The 17,434-nt window shown below is 39.7% G+C and overlaps 2 protein-coding genes across 2 annotated transcripts in view; both read left to right on the top strand.

The window, feature by feature from the left end:
• The window catches only part of LOC145979335 (alpha-tocopherol transfer protein-like), a 236,394-nt gene that overhangs the window by 32,982 nt on the left and 185,978 nt on the right, over positions 1–17,434 (top strand). The window lies entirely within an intron of this gene.
• The window catches only part of LOC145979334 (retinol-binding protein pinta-like), a 194,336-nt gene that overhangs the window by 172,402 nt on the left and 4,500 nt on the right, over positions 1–17,434 (top strand). The window contains exons 2-6 of the mRNA XM_083112192.1: positions 6,512–6,687; positions 10,327–10,486; positions 12,550–12,802; positions 15,239–15,349; positions 16,799–16,907. Of these exons, the coding sequence (XP_082968318.1) occupies positions 6,546–6,687; positions 10,327–10,486; positions 12,550–12,802; positions 15,239–15,349; positions 16,799–16,907 (775 nt within the window). The 5' untranslated portion in view covers positions 6,512–6,545. The remainder of the gene's footprint in view (positions 1–6,511; positions 6,688–10,326; positions 10,487–12,549; positions 12,803–15,238; positions 15,350–16,798; positions 16,908–17,434) is intronic.

Genomic DNA, 17,434 nt, shown 5'->3' with positions numbered 1-17,434 from the left:
TCAAGAAACCCTCCTGGTAAAAATCCGTGCCCAGCGATTTCAGGAAGTACTTCACAGCTTGTTGCACCTCTTCTTTGCTTCCGAAATGACGTCCCGATAGTGCTGACTTCAACGCAGGAAGAAGGTGAAAGTCTGATAGGGCAAGATCAGGGCTGTAGGCCGGTGATTCAATCTCTCTCATCCCAGACGACGAATGTGTTCTGCAGTGACCCTTGCTGTGTGGGGTATTGCATTGTCGTCCAAGAACAAAACCCCTCGACTCAAGATCCCTGGTCTCTTACGTCGACTGGCGGACTTCAGTTTGCTTAGTGTGTGGCAATATCGTGCCGCATTGACGGTTCCTGTAGTGAGGTAATGAAACCAAATGACACTCTTCGCGTCCCAGAGCGAATGAGCTCGGGCACATTGGTCTGCTACTTCTGTATTCTTCGGCACTCTGCGCATGCGCCATTGCTCCTCTGCTCTCGCTCTTCCCGTCGTGAATTCAGGATAGATTGTCTTTTGTTATGGCAATGTGTTTTCTCACTTTGTAATACAGCTTCCCTGTGAAAAAAATGACAAAACGTACTTTCGGAATGTCCCTCGTAGCTTCCGGCGGCATCTTGCGGCGATTGACTCCCTTGGTGCTTGCTCGAGTGGTCCGGCGATGTCCATGGGTGTCAGTCGGCGTGAAATCTCTCCGGCCTAGAGTAACGGCGCGGCATTGGCTGGTCTCCTTTTCGGCTTGTCAATGGCAATACTTTCTGGTTTATTTTCAGCCCACAAGTGGCTTTAAATTCCATTTGTCCATACTGTTTCCTTCTGATTGTTGCCATTTCTGACTTCGTATTTTGGGTTCACAAAGGTTCTTGCATTGAACCGAGTAGAGTCACGATTAACCTATTTGTACATAAATTGGACTTAAAACAAAAATCAGGCTACCGATGTTGGATTTGTTGTGACCCCCTATCAATACTCGTAGCACTGCTTCCAGCTGGAGAACAGTCCGAATCAACTTCCTTGCTAGGAGTTTTACCTTTCAGGCCTTAAATATAACACGCAAAGTCATCAAAATTTCTATAAACAAGTCTAAAGTTTGTGATTTCAAGTTTTTATTTGGTTTCGCATGCAAAACATGCTGCAAATTATTCCAAAACAACGAGATCGTCACGCATCGAACTACTTACAACCAGGCTTCCATCAGAAGCAGTCACATTATCTCTACATTCCCATTACTCTATTTTATACAACGTGATCGCCAATATGGCTTTTCTTCACATAGGTCGTAGAGTTAATATTTGTACAGCGTGATTGAGCACGTGTAAAATTTATTTTTATTCATACAATGGTTTACTACATATGAACATCTAATGATCTGTCATGTCATGCTTATATTTGTGAATGCCTGTACGGAGCTTGTTCGATAAGGCAAGTCTCCTAGTAAATGAACTTTATTCATTGCTCGCGAAATTAATTTTTATGTTCATTCACTTCCATTCACCAATAAAAAAGCCAACACAGTACGAATCTCAAAGCGATTTATATTTAATATGAATTGATGTTACGGATATCCATTACACACCCGTGGGGTATCCACCTCTGTATTTCCTTTGCACGTACATTGAATATTCAGCCCTAAATATCCATAGGATATACAATTACAGAAATTCATGCGATTTCCATTCCTGCTTAGAAGGTCTCCAATGCTGGTTATCAACGGGATCTTCAATACTGAATTTTCATGAGGTATACGGTAATGTTCACTTTAAATAAGAAAAATGACAAAATATTTAATTTCCGTGCAAAGAAAAATTCATAGTGTCTACTCATTCAGGTTTATGTTAGGATTCGAACTCTGTGATTCATTCTAAACCGCAAAATATCGCCCGAAGTCACAGCGCACTGTGGGATAAAATTCGAAAAAGGTGGTCATCATCAAATAACTCGAGACAGAATTGAAAAATCGTGACAATAATCGTTACTCGGGGGTTTTTGGGGTCGCTGATTACGAATCTGACAATATTTTTACCAAACACAAAATGGCGGATCCAATATGGCGGCCAAAAATTCACAAATGTTGATAAATATTAATGAAAATCGTTACCCGGGGGTTTTCGGGACCGCTGATTACGAATCTGACAATATTTTCCCCAGAAACAAAATGGCGGATCCAATATGGCGGCCGAAAATTCACAAATGTTGATAAATATTAATGAAAATCGTTACCCGGGGGTTTTCGGGACCGCTGATTACGAATCTGACAATATTTTTCCGAAAAACAAAATGGCGGATCTAATATGGCGGCCGAAAATTCATAAATATTGATAAATATTAACGAAAATCGTTACCCGGGAGTTTTCGGGACCGCTGATTACGAATCTGACAATATTTTCCCCAAAAACAAAATGGCGGATCCAATATGGCGGTCGAAAATTCATAAATATTGATAAATATTAACGAAAATCGTTACTCGTGGGTTTTAAAAGTGTATAAATTTAAAAATATTTTTTTAAAAACAATTTTTATTGCAGTATACAGTTTCTACCGTGAAAATTTATTTAAGCGAAAGGTTTTATTACATATATATATAATTTTAAAATGACAAAGGAATGTTTTTTTAATTTTTATTACTAAATGATTTAAAGTAAAGAAATTATTAATACATTTAATCGCTTTCAATTTCGTAATTGCTGCCATCTTCAACATCTGATGACTCTACTTCACTTTCGGTGTCGGTATCGGTATCATTAATTATCATTTGACGTGCTTCTAGTGACATAGATCTTTTATTTTTTGGGAGGATTTTCCGAACACTTGAAACATATGGATCGGAGCTAATTAATAATCAATGAAATAAATCGCTCATTGTTGCTTCTCGGCTATGTTTTCTGGAGAAATCTTGTCTATATTTTTTTATTAGCTTGTTACTCGCTTCTTGCGCTTCCTCAGACATCTGACCAATTGGTAACAAAGCTGAAGCGATGATTGAGGATCCATGAATCAACAGCTTGTGAACTGATGTTGGCATTGGATACCATGGATACAAATGGACGAATAGCTCGGCGGTTTCGTAGGAGTATTTACTGAATTTACTGATGTCGATGTCATGGTTTGATGAGATTAATTGTAAAATCACATGCAATCTTTCAATTAAACGTAAATCGACATTTGTAATTTCAGCATTAATATTTATTTTTAAATAATGTAATTAGTCCAAACGTTCCCTTCAGTAAATTTGAATATAATTATTTCAATTTATTATTTGATTATAAATAATTATAATCAAAATTAATATTTATCAATATTTGTGAATTTTTGGCCGCCATATTGGATCCGCCATTTTGTTTTTCGGAAAAAATATTGTCAGATTCGTAATCAGCGGTCCCGAAAACCCCCGGGTAACAATTTTCGTTAATATTTATCAACATTTGTGAATTTTTGGCCGCCATATTGGATCCGCCATTTTGTTTTTGGGAAAAATATTGTCAGATTCGTAATCAGCGACCTCAAAAACCCCCGAGTATCAATTTTCAACAACATTCATTAATATCTAACCGATTTTCCACCCACGTACGTTCTCTTTATATTTTGTTTATGACTGCACATTGTTTAAACAATTAGTCTTAATACTAGGGTAGCAGGTTGTAGCAGCCAATTCTTTGACATATCGAAAGTTAAAGGTTCAACAAACATTTTCCAGTGAGAATCATCGATCGAGTGAAGTCGAGTGGTTAACTTTTTGCTCAATGTTTATAAAAATGTTCTCAATAAAATGAAAAAAACATGAGTGTCTTTAATTATTAATAACTAATTTACAATTAATTATGAATAAACTTGGATTTAATTATCGTATTACACATACCTTGCAGAAAATAATCCGAAACAATTTATACTAATATCATATATTATGCCGATAATAGCGCACTATTTCTCCGGCACTTTATATACACGCTGTATTTTTGTTAGACGCGTCCGCTTGCACGTTGAATTTTGAAATGACCTGACTCACTGCTGAGTGGCATCAAACACTTGAAAACCGGTTTTCCTTGTGTTTTGGGGTTCCAACTAACGGTCGGTACACAAGGCAACGTTAAACTGGGGCTTTCGATTTTTCCCCAATGGCCAGCTTTTTTCGATTCTATCCCACTGTGCAGCGCCATGAATTCGGCCGATGTGTGACCCATCTAGCTCCAGACGAGGTGAATGTTCCTTAGCAACGAGTTTTTCTCTCGCTCGCCACTCCAGTAGCATTAAGGTAGTTTCGATGCTTACACGCGATAGTAAAGAATAAATTTTAATTCGGTGCATTCTCTGCTTATCCTGGATAACTGCGTGATAACATTTTTGGATGTGTAGACGTGTGTGTACACGTGAGAAATATATCCTGAGTGGTGGTCATGTTATAAACTTTGGTGCGGACGAGATCATTGATATGCCTAAATATATTCCAGGAGTGTTATTTTTGTATCTATGTGAAAAATGTCAGAATAATGTTCAAATTATGGTCAATTCTAGTTTTGAATATATCCTTTTTCTTATCCGCAGTGAATTATAACATTTGAGATAACGTTCCTTTCACTTGAAACAAGTATTACCGATATCCAAATCATATCCGGAAATGATTCACAGAATGTCCAAAACTTAGACAAGGATGATCCATATCCATGAAATATCTTTCCTGGATGTCTTATGGATTATCAGGCTGGGGATCAAATCCCGAAATTTCAGACACGAAATCTCTATACATATCGTTTTTCTATTTAGATTATTCTACGTCACTTTTCTAAATCTGTTAAAAAAAAAAAAGAAATCAATATTGTGACATCCCCAAGATGAAAACTGATAAATCCTTGTCCTAACCTGTGTTCGAACCTGCACCTCCTGGTTCCTTAGTGCGTTAAACTGGTCTCTATGCCGACGTTCGGCTACTGGGAATACATAATACTGAACTGCATAATATGTAATCTTCACCTGATATCATTGCAATAATTAAATTTGAAGAATATCTGTGGGAATCCCAGTAAGCAGGGGGAAGATATAAAAGTTGACAAGCCACCTGCCACAAAATTATGAGGTGAATCAAATGAAAACAGAACAGTGGATATATTGGGTTCTATTTATGTATATGTGTGTGGCAACAACCCTGTGTAGAGGTAGGACGGGATTTAAGGAAGGAAACCCCTAATGCATAATAGACTCGCCCTAGATAGTCGCGTGTGAGCACGTGATATGCGTAGGCGATCGGGCGGCAGTATCGTCCGAGAAGGCGAGCAGGTAGGCAGTCAGTCAGTGCTTCACCTGCTGACATGTTTTTTTTCGATCACGAAGGACCACTTCTCCTTGAGTTCCTGGACCATGGTCAAACGATCAACGCTCCTTGTTACTGCAGTACCCTACACGGTTTGCGCACAGCAATCAAGGTCAAACGGCCCGACCGGTTGTCCTCTGGAGTGGTTTTGCTGCATAACAACACGCGGCAACATACGCCAGCTGTTACAAAGAACACGTTGGCGACGTTTGGGTGGACAGTGTTTAACAGCCACCGTATAGCCATGATCTATCGCCATTCGACTTCCATATCTTTTGTGCGTTGAAAAAGGCATTGAAGGGTAGGCGCTTTCACTCGGACAATGACGTTATTGAAAATGAAGTAAGTCTTGAAGCGTGGAAAGATTCAACTCACCTGGTCGATAGCCTAAGATAATCTTTTCATTTTTCATCATGGACAATGTTGGAAACTGGTTCCGATTTCAGCCAAAGGAGTTCTACGAGCAGGGTATTCACCGCTTGGTGAAACAGTGGGACAAGTGGAGATTACGTTTGAAATAAACCTTGTTAATTTCATTCTGTGGCCCCCGTTCCGTTTTTATTTGATCCACCCTGATATATCCTCTGTACGAAAATGAAGGTAAAGATGACAAGATAGTATGAAGAATTTGAGATATTGTACAACTCACAATCTTGGCTAGTGGCGGCGATTAGGGGTGAGTGGGAGGCAGTTGCCACACATTTTCTTCCATGTTCTTGCCCTCCTTACTTTTGGCATCCGATCACTGATACTGATCTTTACTGAAAAGATGCAGACTCAGTCCTCATAAGTCTATCTGAGCATATCATGGAGTCAATGGCATTGTGAAAACTATGAAACTGACAATTATATAAATATATGTGTCGAAACAATTCATCAAAAGCTTCTTATTTTAGTTCTAGTTTCAAATTTAGCCTTCTTAAATATAGTTAATTTTACAAAACGCAGATATACGTATTTTAGGCTGTGATAGAATATGGGGAACACCAATCAATCTGAAAGACTATATAGAGTGTGATTTGACCAATAAGGGAGATGTGTTACCTTTCTTCGTTTTTCTTCTGCATAAAATGGGATGTCATTTTCCTTCTCTTTCATTGAATCACTGACTCTAAGTAAATCTAATATCAATTTTGGGTTGGGTCGATATCGACCCTTTGTAAACATAATACGGGTGACAAATATTCTTTGGTTCTTAATGTATTTTTCTTTGTTTGCTTCCAGAGATATTCCCTCTGCTTCACAACAAGAAGAGGCCATGTACCATGCAGAGCGAACTAAGGAAGAGGAGGAGAAGCTTCAAAGCTTCTTCAAGGACGAAGACCCTGAACAGATTCAGAAGGACTTGGAGTACCTCAGGGACTGGCTGGAGAAACAGCCCCACTTACCTCACGACATTGGTGAGTAAAGACTCCCTTGCTCTGTTTCGTTGCAGACTAGAATCACTTTTAAGGTTTCGAGGGTACCTGGTGACAAATAATATAGACCTTCTCTAGAATTACATACTAGATACATTCTGGAGAAAATTCAGAACGGTGCTTGAAACGGTCTAAGTAGGGTAGGACTTGTTCAGTTCGCGGCGACGATGATTATAGGAACACCTGAGTAGGATATGAGAGGAATAGGCTGAAAGAAGGAAGGGGTGGATTCCAGATTAGGTGGCGATAATCACTATGATAACTTACGCACAATTGCTTATATGGTTCCAAGTTTCAAATGGCAGCACCACACCCTAGCTTCGCCAAATCTTCCCTCATCGACTATTTCAGTAAGGCGACTTAGTCATGGAACTATATCTCACGCTGCGCCGTCAATCCAAATCTCTGAATCAAAGAAGAAAAACAGATGAAAAAAATCGGGCAGTGCCAAAGACGTCAACGCGTCAAAATTTCTGCAAAGGGGGACCACACAACACAAAACATATATCTCAAAAGAGCGTTTCCAACATCCGAAGATGTTGGAAATGTGCTTCTGGATCGGTCAAAGTTCGTAGATGGTCCAAACCATCTACCAATAGTTACGCCCTGAAGGTGTCTGGGTCCCATAGTTTACTTAGTAGTCGTCGGACTTTCCGAAGAACTTCTGATGTCTTCCCAGAAGCGAGTGACGCCGGTATGTTACCAGAAGTCGAAGATCTCGCTGTTCATCGGTGATTGGCTGGAATATGGATAAGTGATGGTCGCTACGGCTTTGGAACTTCTGGCTCATTTGACCGAGGAATGAAGTTGGATGAGGCAGCAGGCGATGGTTGTTCTTCTGTCTTGGACCATCGAACTTGTGGAAGATGATCGCTGGGATGTTGCATCAAGTAGATTTTCCGATACAAGGGACAACCCTTGTAGTTGTCGATATGTTGACCGGAACAATTAGCGCATAGAGATAGTATTTGCGGAGAACGTCGTTGACATTCGTCAATTGAATGTTCTCCAGCATATTTCATATAACGCGGTTTGGCTGCACAGAAAGTCTGCCCGTTGCCGAACCTCTGACATTTGTGACATTGCAGGATTGCTTGCAGCCTGAGTTTTTCTACTCTAATCTTGGAGAAGATTAGAGTGTACAAGCAAAAAATTTCCGGGGCAGGGCTGTTGAAGATGTCTCCGGGTCGAAGGTCTGTACGTAATACTGTAGTTTTACATAGAGAACCGGGAAGTCACATATTTGGCTTTCCCAATATCCATTGTGTGACGAAATCCTCTTTGGAGAAGTAGTCTGTCGTGTACTAAGACGTGTAATTTCAGTAGCATGAAATCCAAGTTGCCTGAGCTCACTACGTATATCCCTAGGACTTATGTCCGGGGGAATGTCTCGAATCACCACTTTAAGGTGTTGATGTGCATCAGATCCAGCGGCTCACTGCAACTGCTTGCCTAGTGTGCCATCCATTAGTGGGCGCCAAGGCGTACAATATTCTTCTTGAGCCGAACAGGAAACTTTCAGACACTTTCCCTTATAAGAAAATATTGGTATTCGTCGAATCAGATGGGAAATCCTCTGTGCCAGAGCTCCACCATTAGCGGAGTAAATCAAAATTTGTGGTGGTTTTTCCCATCGTCGAACAGGAACAGTATTCTGTCCCGATCTAGAAATAGAAGAGTCAGACGTGCATGACGAACCTCTTGACGACGTTGTAGCCGTTTCGAACGATTTTCTGCATCTCTTCTCCCGTAACATGGGGTGTGTCGAATGACAACCGTTCTCTCCGGAACTTGGGCAGGAAAGATTGCTCTTTTTTTTGGCGGGATATTTTATTGTCAAATTAATAAATTAGATACGTTTTTTACTTGAATTTCCACTAACAGTTTAACATAATATTTACGGACCTATCAAGTTTAATATGACCCCAGCAACTGTCGCATGGGGAACTTCATCGAATTTAACCTAAATATCGTCAGCACAACACAGAAAAAACAAACGACAAACAAAAATCAAATTTCAACCAGGATCTCCTACAGGAGCCTGAGCTTGTTATCTATGTCGGTCGAAACACATATATCAGAATTTGTCGGCCAGCTGGGCAATAGCCAGTTGTCGTTCGTCCGGAGAAGTTGCCTGCCTATGTTTTGCAGTTCCTGTAGCAGCGTGATGACAGATGGTAGGACATCGAGTGCAGATAACTGGTGTAACACGTCGAGTACATTCGGTTGGGTCGACGTCAGCGTGGCGATAGGAGTCTGACGGCGTTCCTGTCGAGGCAGCTGAGCACTGGAGGGCGTCGGCTGGTGTGGGGTTGGATTGCTATTAGTCCGTCCGGTGGGTTCAGGTCGGCGGAGCTCTGGAGTAGTCCCTACGTCGGATGACGTAAGCTACATGCAGCGTCGAATTGGCCTGGTCATGGTTCGTCCATGGTGTTCCGATGGGGTGCCTCAGTTCTTCTTCACCGCTAGAAACAGGGGGCAGCCTCTGTAGCTGGCGAAATGGCTGTTGCGGCAGTTGGCACATGTCGGTGGTATAGGTTGATCCAAATGTGGACAATCGTCGAAACGGTGTTCTTCGGAACATTTCACACAGCGGGGTCGGGCAAGCAATGTCTCTGACCGTGCTCGATGCGTTGGCACGCATGGCACTGCAGTACAGTATCTGCTGTGATCGCTACTTCTTCACTCTGATCTTGTATGGTCAAAGCGTCAGGAGTTGATAGTTGCGGAGATTATCTTGATGCTTCGGCAGTGTGACCAGAATCAGTGATAATGGTCACTTGGTCGGGATTGGAGAGGTTAATCCTTGGCCATGTTGTCTTCACGCTGCTGGTGGTTAGTCGTCCGACGGTGTAGACCTGTAGGTTGTACTTTTCCGTCAGGAGGTCGTGAATGGTGTCGGTTGCCAAGTCCTTGGACAGTTGTCGAATGATAACCTTTAGTTTCTCGGCAACCGAGGAACCGTAGGCGTGGTCAATTTGCTGATAAGTCAGGTAGTTTCTGATCGTGGTGAAACCTCTATCGTCCTGAGTGTGGATCCTGCAGCAGCCTTTGCTGTAAGTAAAGGTGACCTTCTCTGGGAGGAGGCCCTGTATTCGATCCGCTAGTGCGAATCCGGTCTATTGAAATAGAGTAATACAAGGTGGCTTGCGTATCGAAATCACACAGTTAGCCAACGTCGGAACTTACGTCGTCGTCGTGGGAAGCTGTTGCTCTGTGGAACCAGAAGCGTCGAAGTTGCTGGAAGTACAACTTGTATTAAAGCAGCGTTAGAAGTCCGCTGCGTCGAATTCGGAGTCGGTGTTTCCAGTGGTTCTGGAATGGCCGACCTGCTGTCGTATTCAGCGGATTGCTTAACTTGCTTTCGGCGAGTGTCGAGATCTTTCTTCGAGGCAGGGGGTCTCTTGCGAGGGGGTAGCCGTCGAATGACATTCCGTTCTCTCATACCTACAGCAAGTTATAGCGACCGTTCGAGAGGACAAGGGTCGGAGGTCTGTGAAAAATGACCCCCAGTGCTGTGATATATATATAGAGATAGATAGATAGATAGATAGAGAGGGAAGTCTATCATAAGTATAATAATTAATAATACGTTTCCGAAATTACTGCTCCTATTTTCAGATGACAACATGCTGCTAAATTTCTTACGTGGTCGAAAGTACAGTTTAGAGGATACAAAGACTAAGCTGGACAAGTTCTACACCTACAGGGGAATCCTGCCAGAGTATTGCCAAAATCTCGATCCACTCTTACCGGAAGTCAAATTCTCCATGGAGCATAAGTGAGTAACTAAAGTTATTTAAACAACTGTAACACTAACCTTGCAGGAATATATTCTGTCAGTTGAACATTCCGGAATATTGACATCACTGTTCAAAGCAACTATATTTCATGAACATGGCAACGCTGTGTCATCATTCTCTTCAAATTGACACATTGCACTTTGAAAATACCTTCCTCGGGATGGAATAGGTAAACTGTGTACTAGCTTGCGTGGCATTGTTAAGATGGTCTGAAGTGAACAGATAAAATTGTCAAACTAGATTGATCTTGTCCAGGATAGGTCTATTCAAATTAAGTAGCATATCCAATCAGTTTTACTATCATTAAAATATTCCCAAGCTCTCAAACACATTCACTATACAATTGTGAAACTGAAATTTATTTTAAATTTTCTCAAAATAATAAATTATATTTGGAGGTCCAAATATGAGAATGGAAACCTACGTTTGGTACATTTTTAAACACCAGAATATATTAAAGATTTTACAAAATTTATTAGGTTCTTTGCAGCATTACTCTAAATGGATTCTGAGATAGTGAATTCTTCGGCAAGACGTAAAACATTCTTTAATAATTTAACTAATATTACTGTCAATGTATTTTTAATGGAATTAAGTTTATCCGGACATTATCTATGTAGTTACACTTATAGGCTATGCATTCTAGCACTACGTTTCAAGATAGAACCTTTTCTCTTGTCTGCTGGTGAAGGTGGAATGTAGTATTTGAATTGGTATAAGCAGTAGAAGTACAGGGTGTCCTAAAAGTCACTTTACAGAGATTTTGAACGTACGTAACTTTTGTACAAAAATTGGTGTTAACTTTGCCTATGTGTATACTTTTATAAACATTAAACAAGAAAATAGCTCTTAATATATACTTTCAGTATAAGTAAAAAGTCACTAAGGTATAAAGAAGTTTTTGTACGATATAAAATCAAACTTGGATAATTGACATGTATGCAATAATTTTGAAATTTATATTACAAAAAACTAAGTTATCTACAGATTGATTTCAATTTGAGCCCAATTTCTTTCTTCTGGACATTGGTTGAATAACATAGCCAGTTTAATAGAACATTCAAATGCTGACCAAGACAACATTTATTGTAGAACAATGCACTATTAGCATAACGTTTGCACCTTCTAACAGGCTCATCTTCAGACAAGGATTCACAAATTTCAGACATACCTGACACTGCCCTATAACAAGACCAATGGACCAGTACACCTTATAATTGCGAAAAAATACGTTTCTATGATTATGTCATAATTAACCCCATAATTATGACACAGCACTCACAGATTTTTGTACTAATTTTTTTGAAGTAGTTGGTTAGAGCAGCTGAATTGTAGTAAATTAAATCAGAGGTAAGTCGTAGGTTCGATTCCCAACACCGGCAAAATAAATTTCACCGGAATACGAGAGTAAATGTGCTCTCTACAAACATAGTGTTAGAGTAAGTATAGTTTAAGGCACTAGACAATGGATAATTTTTTACTCTTTAATGTTAAAAAAAAAATCTACATTGACAGAGTTAATACTCAGTGCAAGGAACATGTCTGTATTCCACTTTGTAGGTTACGTATATTCAAAATCTCTGTTCCATGAGTTTTCTGACACTCTGTACTAGAAAATGGATAATGTTGAACCATGAGTGCATGCCAACGAACCTTCTTATACTGAAAAATCAATTTTAAATTTATGATTAAGTATTTTTTTAGACAAATGGAATTGGTGACCCTCTTTTGATACACTTCTCCACACGATAGCCAACAGTAATTTTCTGGAAAAAGTTGACCTAATTTAGAGAATTTATGAGGCGATTTGATTTGGTTTGAAATGCTGTTTTAAGTCCACTTTGTGCACAGTAAGGCTATTCGGGACTGGGCCTACAGTTTATACTGATATCCGAACCACTATATGCCTCCACCGGGTAATTTATGAGACGGACACCAGCATTTCTTTACCAAGGATGTAATAACCTGTTCTCAAATTTGTCTATTGTACATAGTGAAATTAGATTGATCATACTTATTATAGAATGTATGTTTATTTCAGAGTATTTTGCATTGCCCCCGGCTACACACCTGACGGGTATAGATTACTCATAATGAGCTATCGAGAAGTCGATCCCGCAACCTTCGATTGCGGCGTAGTTTTCAAGCGCATGGTATGCTGTTACGACACTTTGTTAGGATGGGACACTCTCAAGAGAGGCACTGTGGTAATCTGTGATATGAATGGACTGAAAGCCGGCCATGCTCTCAAAATTACTTTTCCACATATGAAAAAAGGAATGACTCTTCTTGAGGTAAACCTTTGCTACTTACTGAATACGTTACTTTCTTTATTATATTTAAGATTATTATCTTTTTAAGTGACTAACACTAACTCCGATTAGATCCGTGGTTGTTCAATATGTAGGGCGTTGGACTGTCACCTGTGAGGCAAGAGTTCGATCCCCGGGGTAGGTGATTTCAAGCTGGAATTTTCTCAGCCGTGTCCTTTCAAAGAATGATTCTAAGGTTCATTCAGGCTCTAACAAATGGATACGTGGGAGCGACCCTGCAGGTAAGGGCAACACCGCCGTGGTGCTGTTTACGCCACTTTAACATTCTCTTCCAGGAGTCTGTGGAGCAACGCCGCGCACAGCGGTAGAGAGGGGGGAGAATGCGAAGAGGCAGAGCAAAGCGGTGCATACTTGCAAGACTCTTACGCGTTTTGTTTAAACGTTAAAACTTTGATTTGTGAAAAATGAATGCGAGGCCTAAAACACATTCTTGCATTGACATAAACAAACCTGAAAAATACGAATAATAAGAATAATTTAATGTGGACTCCCAGGTAAAGGAATTATGAATAATGTTACATAGTGTATATACAGTGTTATTACAAATGATCATTCCGATTACAAACTTGAATAACTCACGTTTAATAACACTCAGATACATGAAAGTTGTATCAATTGGAAGGGAAACTCAAAAAGTTTCATTGGTTGGTACAACTGTCGCGTAGTTATTGATTTCGACGCTAGGGCGATAGGATAGAAAATGGCTGCCAACGAAGACAGGAAGGCTTTTGTGTGCTGGATTTTCAAGTCGGCTGGTTTGTTCTCACTGTGCAACGTAATATTAGAAGGACGTTTGGTAAAGATGCACCCAGCGGGCCCAGTATCCGTAAGTGGTATTCTGGCTTTAAAGCAAAGGCGTGCATCTGCAAGCGAAAGTCAACCAGCCGTTCACCAGTAAGCGAGGCAACTGTGGAACGTGTGATAGGGAGAGTTTCATACGAAGTCCACAGAAATCCACCACCACAGCCAGCAGAGAATTGGACATCCCGCAACCAACTGCGTCAAGATTTTATGCAATTCGTTTGCGGTTCCATCCTTAACGTCTGCAATTGTTGCAGGCCCTGAAACCGGACGACAAAGCCAAGAGACTGTCTTTCTGCGACGACATGCAAAAGAAATGGAAACTGATGGTTTGACGGAATCATTGTTGTTCAGTGATGAAGCCACCTTCCACCTGTCGGGCAAAGTGCACAAAAATGTCAGGATCTGGGGTCTGGAAAATCCTAGAGGTTATATGGAGCATGTACGCGAATGTTTTTTGTGCTATCAGATATGAAAATGTGTGTGGCCCATTCTTTTTCGACGAGAACAAAATCACCAGGATTTCGTACCTACAAATGTTACCGACATGGCTTCTTCCTCAACTTGAACAGGATATCGAAGGTTTTATTTCTCAACAGGATGTGGCACAACCCCATTTCCACTTAGATGTCAGACGTGAACTGAATAGGCGAATACCAATAAGATGGACTGGGCGTGCTGGTTGTGACGATAGTGAACGTTTGCGTTGGCCTCCACGTTCCCCCGACCTTACACCCTGTGACATTTTTCTATTTTTTTTTTCATTTTTTTTTTCAAACAAGTGTATCGGCCACCTTTACCACCTACCACCCAGGATCTTCGTGTTCGCATCACAGAGGCCATTGCATTAGTGGATCGTCCAATGTTACAACATGTATGGCAGGAATTGGACTAGAGGCTCGATGTGTGTCGTGTGACATAGGGAGCTCACATTGAGCACATGTGATGTGATGTTGGGAACCAAATATAATACAAAACGTTTTGAGTTTCCCTCTCCACTGATACCACTTTCATGAATCTGAGTGTTATTAAACGTGAGTTATTCAAGTTTGTAATCGGAAAGATCAATTGTAATAGTATAACCTGTAGTTGATTTAAGTGAAAATGTAGTTTTTGTGTTTCTTGTTGTGTTGTGTTTATTTTCGCGTCCCTTCTTTGGATTAAATCTGGGTAGGTTACTTAAGTTCATTTTACATACGTATTGCTTAAGTAAGGTGCCAATAATTATCCACTATATTAAGATATGTTACAATGCATGAATGAGATAAAATTCATTCTCTGTCCACCGCAAATTCGATGTCTATGTGCACAGAGTAATATGACCTTGGAACATATAATATTGGTACTTTTCCACGGCAGCCTTTCCACATGAACGGTGAGAAAATCTCTGGAGTAGCTGAGTTGAGGATTAACTAGGGAGGAAGCTCCTAAGTCACTTGCGTTTGTTTACGCTAACTTTGTTGTTACTCTTGACGGATATTAGATAATATGCATATGCGTGTGTGTTTACATATTGTGATTGTGAGTATTAGTTTACATTATGTAAGATGTGTACGTACATTATCAATACTTAAAGCGACACTGGTTATATTTCAGCAAGGATATCCAGACCAATTCAAAAAAGTATTTGTGTTGGGTTTGAATCCAATTTCTGCAAAAGTAATGAATCTCGTCATTCACTGCCTACCACAGAAGCTCAAGGAAAGGGTGAGTTAAGTCTGCTTATTTCGTAACGAGTTCAAAACTTCTGGATAATTTATTTTAAAAAATAATGAGCATTATTGCGACCCTTCCTAATAAGGTGATGATAACGAATGGCGTAACAGCCCTTGATACCCAAGGCCTATCTACCGAATGCCGGCCTCACTCCCACATGCCTCAGCAGAGAGGGAGTTCATCGAACCAGTTACGGGTGACTATCTCCGCCTTACCTGTTTTCCACGGTATAAATAATAAACCCCAAACTTCTGACATGTTGGATTAATGAAAGTTCAGAAACCAAAATCTGTAACTCATTTTCAAACATTTTTTTTCCAAAGCTTCAGAAAAATACAAGCAGACAATGTTGAAACGATCGAGTTAGAATTTTCATACATTTGGAATTCTGAAACTTGAGTGAAACAGGATATTTTCCCGGAATCACAGCCCACCCGCAAAGCCTCCATTTTCACTTCTGCTTTCCTCTTATCTAAGATTTCCAGTTTCGTAGCACGTTACGTTCACGATTGAGGTCACAATACATGCACCAGGTTAAGTTTTAAACAATAATAACTGGTTCCAGAGTTGTTTTCAAAATGCCAAAAATTAAGTTTAAGGACAAACAATAAAAACATTATGACTTAAATGTCCATCTAACTTCCAAAGCTTTTTCTTGAAGGTATCTGTTATTTAATAACAATGTATTTAATACAATAATAATTATACATTTCTGTATGAAACGTAAATAAAAAAAAACTGAGCTGGATATTCACTCATCTGCTGGATTGAGTAATTCCCCTCAATGATATAACAACAGCAATAATAATAATTATTATTATTGTTATTATTTTGAAAAATGTTTTATTATTATCAAATTATAATTATTTTTGTATTTTTATTGTTATTATTTCTATTATTCAAATTTCTGGCGACTCCCATGGAACAATTATGAATGACCCCCCCCCGTCGAAATCTTTCCTGCGTACGTCCATGATAAGATGAATATAGCGAAGGATGCAGTTCGGGAGTGGGGGCACGTAACACAATCCTACCTAGAGGGCTAAAATGTCTACGTACGAGCCAGCACCAAATTATTTGAAACGTTGTTTGTTCTGTACCATTTTGTGAAATATTTAACAGATATTGTTATGTATGGGCAATTCCAAAATACAGTTTCATGACCTAACAAAGGAAATAAAAGTCCCCACTTAAAATCCACTGTAAATATATAAGATATGCTTGAAAATATTCGATATATAGATATCATTTAGATATCATTTTCCTAGCATGGTTGCACGGGCCCATCGGAGGTCTTCATTGTTTTAGTTAAGCCTCTGTTTGTGATGCTTTGCTGAAGTGTATGTACAACTATCAGCATATAGCAATTGCTAGTGCGAACACCGCACAGATGACCCGCTGATTGTTAATCCAACTGAAATGTTTCATATTATTTTGCAGTTTGTATTTTTGTCGGATGACAATTTGGAGCAACTCCATGAAATGGTACCTAAGAAAATGCTCCCTACAGAATTAGATGGAACTGCTGGAACTCTGTTCGAAGTCAATGGTAAGTTTGCATAATGCAGTACAGCAGATTTAATTCAGTTACATTCAAGAAATAAGAGTTTCAATACTTAGCCAATTAGCCAATTATCTTTTCCATTTCTTTAAATGTTCATTTGGCTTCTAGGTTGAAAGATATATTAGTATGCCATTTTCAGAATTATAATACTGAGGTTTTTTTTAGCGTAGAATTAGTTATGTATTGTAATACGAAAAAGTACGGAAGATGAGATTGTAAAATTCAGTACTAGTCGAAGTGGTTATTAGTTCGAGGGTAAGATATGGTAAGGTGGTTTATGTAGAGAGGTGAATGTAGGAGGGTTTTGGAGAAAAGAGGGGGGAAAGTTGTATTGGAGCGTATCATCAGAAGTGATAAGAAAGCGTGCCTTCGGAAATGAAGGTAAATTCTTAGCATCGGGATCTATTATTTTCGTGAAGTGTTTACAATAAAGAATCTTTATAAATTGTTATGTTTCTTACATGAATTCATGAGCGTTCGTTCATTCGGATGAATGGCCGTGAGAGGCATAC

This window comes from Lepisma saccharinum, chromosome 26 (genome assembly GCF_977018435.1).
Source record: "Lepisma saccharinum chromosome 26, izLepSacc3.1, whole genome shotgun sequence".
Taxonomy (NCBI): domain Eukaryota; kingdom Metazoa; phylum Arthropoda; class Insecta; order Zygentoma; family Lepismatidae; genus Lepisma; species Lepisma saccharinum.
Note: the sequence above shows the minus strand (reverse complement) of the source record. Positions and strands in the feature narration are given on the sequence as shown.